The sequence below is a fragment of the Trichechus manatus genome, unplaced genomic scaffold, assembly GCF_000243295.1.
Source record: "Trichechus manatus latirostris isolate Lorelei unplaced genomic scaffold, TriManLat1.0 scaffold00043, whole genome shotgun sequence".
Classification (NCBI taxonomy): Eukaryota; Metazoa; Chordata; class Mammalia; order Sirenia; family Trichechidae; genus Trichechus; species Trichechus manatus.
The window spans coordinates 3,140,660-3,146,563 of NW_004443979.1; the positions used below are offsets into that span (position 1 = coordinate 3,140,660).

Consider the following 5,904-nt stretch of genomic DNA (forward strand, 5'->3'; position numbering starts at 1 on the left):
CACTTCTAACAACTGTTTGCTAAGTTAAGGCTTTAGTGTTTACACAGTGTTGAATGAAGCAGCCTGGTCACCAGATGTGATTGCTTCCCCAGACTGTCGTTTTCTCAGTCAGATCACAGTCCTAATGGTCCCCGCTCCAACTTTCTTCCTCAAGACGTCCACCAGCCTTTCCAACCTAAGTTAGGGGTACGATGGTAAGGGAGGGAAAAAAGAAAAAAGTATGATTATTGTTAGCAATGCTTGGGCTGAAGAAGAACAGTATTTGTCTGTGACCAAACAGTCCTGGAAGTCATAATAAGAAACAAAGCATTACTGCAAGAGCGAAAAACTGGTACAGAGTGCCAAGTACTTGAGGTTAAAACAACAACAACAAAAAAACCCTTTAACCCAGATCCTTGGATTATGTCAGCCTTGGATGCCACAGGAAGATACTCATTTCAGTACATTTTAACTACTTGCATTAAAGTTGTGAATAGATCATTTACTATGCAATGTCAGGATAGCATATTAAATGTAGAGCAGTTTCAAATTGATTTTTACCGAAAAGAAGCACATAATTCAACACAAAAATACTAGCAATCTTATACCTGTTACTGTTACTTAAAACGTGTTACCTGTAACATACTGGTTGGTATATTGTACAACTCCTATGCATTAAATGTCTTTTCTACAAAGTTAGCTGAATAAAATAAAGCAAGGAATTAGGTGCTAGCTGTGAAAAATTCAATGTCCAAGTAGCATGCAAATAATTTAAATATATACAAATGACTTGACACCAATAAAGCCAGACTTTCTGCACTACATTTAAAAAGAAGCTTCTATTCCTGAGTATTGTAAATAGGCTAGGAATTACCTAAATTCTTCAGGCTTTGTGATTTTTACAGTTGATTAAAACTCCATCAGTTAAAGTGAAAATAGAGTCAAACGTTCAGAAGCCCATTCTCAGTGTTCATTGTTCTTAGGTTTCTCCACGGGAGGAAGATCACATTCATGTGAATTAGAGTTTTGCTTGTCAAACAATGATGGGATGAGACCATTAATTTTTTTTTACAAGTATAAAACCTCAACCAAAAATCCTGCTTAATTCACACACTAATTTTCCTTGTAAATGAAAATTATACCCAAGTAGTTTTCATGTACACAGTTTTCCCTCCTCAAAGACTGTTCAGCAACATCATCTAGCCTGCTCCACAGTTTGCTTTATTTATATGGACCCATGAATGAGGGTCCTTTGCAAATAAACACAGCACAGAGCAAGATACTGAAGGAATGAGAGTATTCTTAGTGCCATACACAATAGACAGTTGGAAGTTTTAATCAACTGCATACAACCCTGAAAATTAACTCAAGTTTGTTGGATGATTCTGCATGTGTCAAAAGTTCTGTTAACAGAAAGAAGGACACGAAGCAAAGTAGTTCAGTGCATCAAAATCCTTGCTTTAAGAAACGTGGTAATGATCTTAGAGTAAAAAGATGAATCTTGCTTATTAAGGTTATTACGATAAATTTCTCAACTGTAAATTATGCATAAATGTTATATATCTACTAAAAACAGCATCAGATTAGTGGTACAAATACCTGAAATAACTAGAAGATTCACTGTATTCAGAGGTTAGTCTGTATTAGTTGGAGTTTCCCTAGTGATAAACCTAGGGCTATTTTACACACTCTGAATATTATGATTCAAAGGACTACATAAATCCTTTAAAGCAAAATGTCTAATTCAAATGAGAGAGGCGAGTATGAATTTGAAAACTACAGTCTAAACTACGGAACATTCTTTTTTTAAAATTTGTTTTATTTTTTATTTTTATTGTACTTTAGATGAAGGTTTACAGAACAAATAGTTTCTCATTAAAGAGTACACATATTGTTTTATCACAATGGTTAACAACCCCACAACATGTCAAACACTGTCCCTTCTCAACCTTGGGTTCCCTATTAACAGCTTTCCTGTCCCCTCCTGCTTTGTACTCCTTGTCCCTGGACTGTTGTGCCCCATTAGTCTCGTTTTCTTTTATGGGGCTGTCTAATCTTTGGCTGAAATCTAGAGTGACTTCATTACTGAGCTAAAAGGGTGTCCGGGGGCCATACTTTCAGAGTTTCTCCAGTCTCTGTTAGGCCAGTAAGTCTGGTCTTTTTTTGTGAGTTAGAATTTTGTTCTACATTTTTCTCCAGCTCTGTCTGGGTCCCTCTGTTCTGATTCCTCAAAGCAGTCAGTGGTGGTAGCCGGGCACCATCTAGTTGTACTGGACTCAGTCTGGTGGAGGCTGTGGTAGTTACGGTCCATTAGTCCTATGGACTAATCTTTCCCTTGTATCTTGTTTTCTTCATTCTCCTTTGCTCCCGAAGGGGTGAGACCAGTGGAGTATCTTAGATGGCTACTCACAGGCTTTTAAGACCCCAGATGCTACTCACCAGGTAGAATGTAGAACATTTTCTTTACAAACTGTGTTACGCCAGTTGAGCTAGACGTTCCCCGAGATCATGGTTCCCACAGCCCTCTGCCCAGAAATTCAGTCCCTCAGGGAGTTTGGATGTGTCTATAGAGCTTCCATGACCTTCCTTGTACAAGCTGTGCTGTTTTCCCCAGTATTGCGTACTGTCTTACCCTTCACCAAAGTTACCATTTATCTATTGTCTATTTAGTATTTCCCATCCCCACCCATCCCATCCTTTGGAACCAACGAAGATTGTTTCTTTTTGTGTGTAACCTTTTTGTGTAAACTATGGAATATTCTTAAGTGAACTGTAGTTCACAGTTAAAATCTGAGAGTAACTTCAAATAACTGTTAAGAAATAGCTCCCAGTAGAAGTCCTCTGCATATATTGTGTTAAAAGCCAGAAATTATTGCTATCAAGTTGGTTAAATATATTACTTTCCCACAATATTATTTACACTATTAACTATTAAAAAAAAAAAAAAAAACTCCCTCATATGTAAAAGTAAGCTTGACCCTGCATGGTTATTATTACAAATTCCGAATCAATGAATCCCAAATTATTGAGATAGATAGAACTGTATTGTGCTACTTTTGGCTTCTCCTTTACAGACAGGCTCACCTTACTTTTGTTTCCTTTTCATACATTAGGGCATCTTTCCATTTAGAATTCTTACGTCTTGCTTAGGTAAGAGGTTAGGAGGAAATTCTTAAATATCATGTTTCGCAATGTCTCTACTATATTTCAACAATTACTAGATCAACCACATTCTCAGTTTATCCAGATTGAATGATTTATGAAAATATGATCTCAGAAATGAGAAAAATGTCAATTACTTAGTTTTGCAAAAGCTTACTGACTTCAGAAACACAATGAAGCACCTATTCCTTCCTGTAAGGAATGGAACACACCTGCCAAACATGGGATGTGCCAACAGGAAGGTAGGCGTGTGTGTCTGTTAAAGTACCTTACAGGATTTGCCTGCAGGCTATTCTTTACTGTCCAAATCAATAACATCCTCTAGCTCCCCCAAATAGGCTCCAGTTATTTTACATATTACTCAGTGATATCTTCCCAAGGCATCATGAAATAAGGGCTAGGGCTAGAACAGGGATTCTCCATTTTAAATATAATGAAACTGAAGCACAGAGAAGTAAACCCTTGTACAAGGTTCTCAGGTAAGATAGTGAGAAATCTAGGCCTGGCTTCCTCATTTTCACTTTATAGCCATTTCCATTAGGATTTGGGTTACCAGAGGTTTAGAGATTTCAGATTATACCTTAATGGATTATTTGTGTTAATAGCTTTATTAAATTTTTATCCTCAAATTCTTACATAAATTAAATTGGCAAAGTATTTGCTGGTGTACTTCATCTACTATTTCAGTTATAACATAATTAGAAAGTAAATTCATGACATTACACACAATTGGAAACCCTGGTGGCATAGTGATTAAGTGCTACAGCTGCTAACCAAAAGGTCGGCAGTTTGAATCCACCAGGCACTCCTTAGAAACTCTATGGGGCAGTTCTACTCTGTCCTATAGGGTCACTATGAATTGGAATTAACTCCACAGCAAAGGGTTTTTTTTTTTAATACACAATTAAGAAATGGTAGTTATTTATAAACTATCATTTGCTACAATACAATTCTATATAAATTAAAACATATTTACAGTTATATTTTAGAGTTTTCTAACCTATTTTTCAATTAACTGTATATATTTTCTGTGTAAATATGTAATTACGTAACATGCACATATTATAATGGAACGTATATCAAGTAGATGAACCATAAATTATTTATCGATTTTCCTATTTGGTTTATTTCCATTTTTCCTCTTAAAGAAAATTATGGCAGATTTTGAAAAGTAACATTTAATGAGTATTTACTATGTGCCAGGAACTATGAGAAGTAATTTACCCACATATTTAATTTTATTATACCTCTGTGAAGGAGATATTATCATCAGAAAACAAAACTAAAATATAGAGAGGGTAATTTGATCAAAGCCATACAACTAGTGAGTTTTGGAGTTGGGATATAATCCTTGCTCTAACTACTAAGTTTCTGACCTTTGCAACATACTATACTGCTTCCAAAAGTACTGTGACTTTTAAGGCTTATTTCTAAAATTTTGTGGGACTGAATTACTCTTGTTGCTTAGATGATTTTAAAAGGGATTCCCTAATAGAAGGCAGTGAAAAAGAACAGATTGCTTATCATCAAATGAACTGTACCAAAGTAAAACTCACTGTAGATTCCTTTTTTTAAAACAATTTTTGTATCTGTCAATTTGAGATTAGGATAACTCTTACTGACTAGACAATTTTCTCTGCAGAAAAAGCATTTCTACATCCTTCATTTAGGCAGTGAAGTCACCCCATCAAACATGTGTTGTCCCCCGCTCCCCCATGGAGAAAGAACTAGGGAAATCTAAGAGAGACAGGTAACAATCATTCCCCCAACAGAGGTAATGAGAAAAACGGTGAACAGGAAAGTACCCCTTAGACATAACTCTACAACATCATAATGTATATAACTATTTAATTGGCTATTACTTCTTTAAACTGTACAATCATTTCTTGGTCTTGTCCACAAAGGTATTTTGAGACTGTTTGTCAAATGATTGCTGAAATAAAGATATATTAGATTTCTGTTATTCTTCCTTTTCTACCAGTTATGGAGGTTAACTTCTGTTAACCTCTAAGACCCAATATATATTAACCAGGTAGGTTTGAAACTAAGGTAACGGGACTGGCTGTAGGGTACCATCTAAAAGCACGGTTAATCATCTCAACTAAATACCTAAAGGGCTTATTTGGACTTTTACAGATATTCAAGAAGGTATAATCTGACGATTCGTGGCAGTGTACCTTAAGCAGAGGTCTCTCTAGGCAGTGATGATACTTGGCAAATATGATGTGTTCACAGACCATTGCTTGCTGAAGCTGATACTATACCTAGTATGGTTCACAATACATAATACTTTACTTTTAAAATTAATTTTAATGGTTGGTCTACTTATTTTTCAACATTTAAGATGTAGTCACTGAAAAATTTCACTGAAGAGTTCACCAGGCACTCTTCATCAAAACTAAACCATACACTCCAAAATACTGCCAACCTAAGAACGCTATGACAGCATGGTGCATTCCGCCTTACCAAAAAAGATAACTTCTTATTAAACAGATTCATATTGGACAGGGACTTATAAAAGATCTTGTTTTATAATATTTTAAGCCTAAAACATTTTTGTATTCTTGTTAGCAAAATCAGTGTTAATAATAGATTGGGGTTGATTGGGACATGAATATAATTTATCTAGAATTACACATGTAACAACAGTAGGTAAAATGAGATTTTGGCTGTAATTATACTAGAGAAAATGGGAAAATAAAAACTGATACTATCAGGAATGTAGAAAGCCAAAGTGATTATCACAAGGACAATTTACTGAAG

At 35.4% G+C, this 5,904-nt stretch overlaps 1 protein-coding gene across 1 annotated transcript in view; it reads right to left on the reverse strand.

The window, feature by feature from the left end:
- MIPOL1 (mirror-image polydactyly 1) overlaps window positions 1–5,904 on the reverse strand; it is a 354,221-nt gene continuing 348,317 nt past the window's right edge. The window contains exon 12 of the mRNA XM_004376497.1: window positions 1–175. Within this exon, the coding sequence (XP_004376554.1) occupies window positions 109–175 (67 nt within the window). The 3' untranslated portion in view covers window positions 1–108. The remainder of the gene's footprint in view (window positions 176–5,904) is intronic.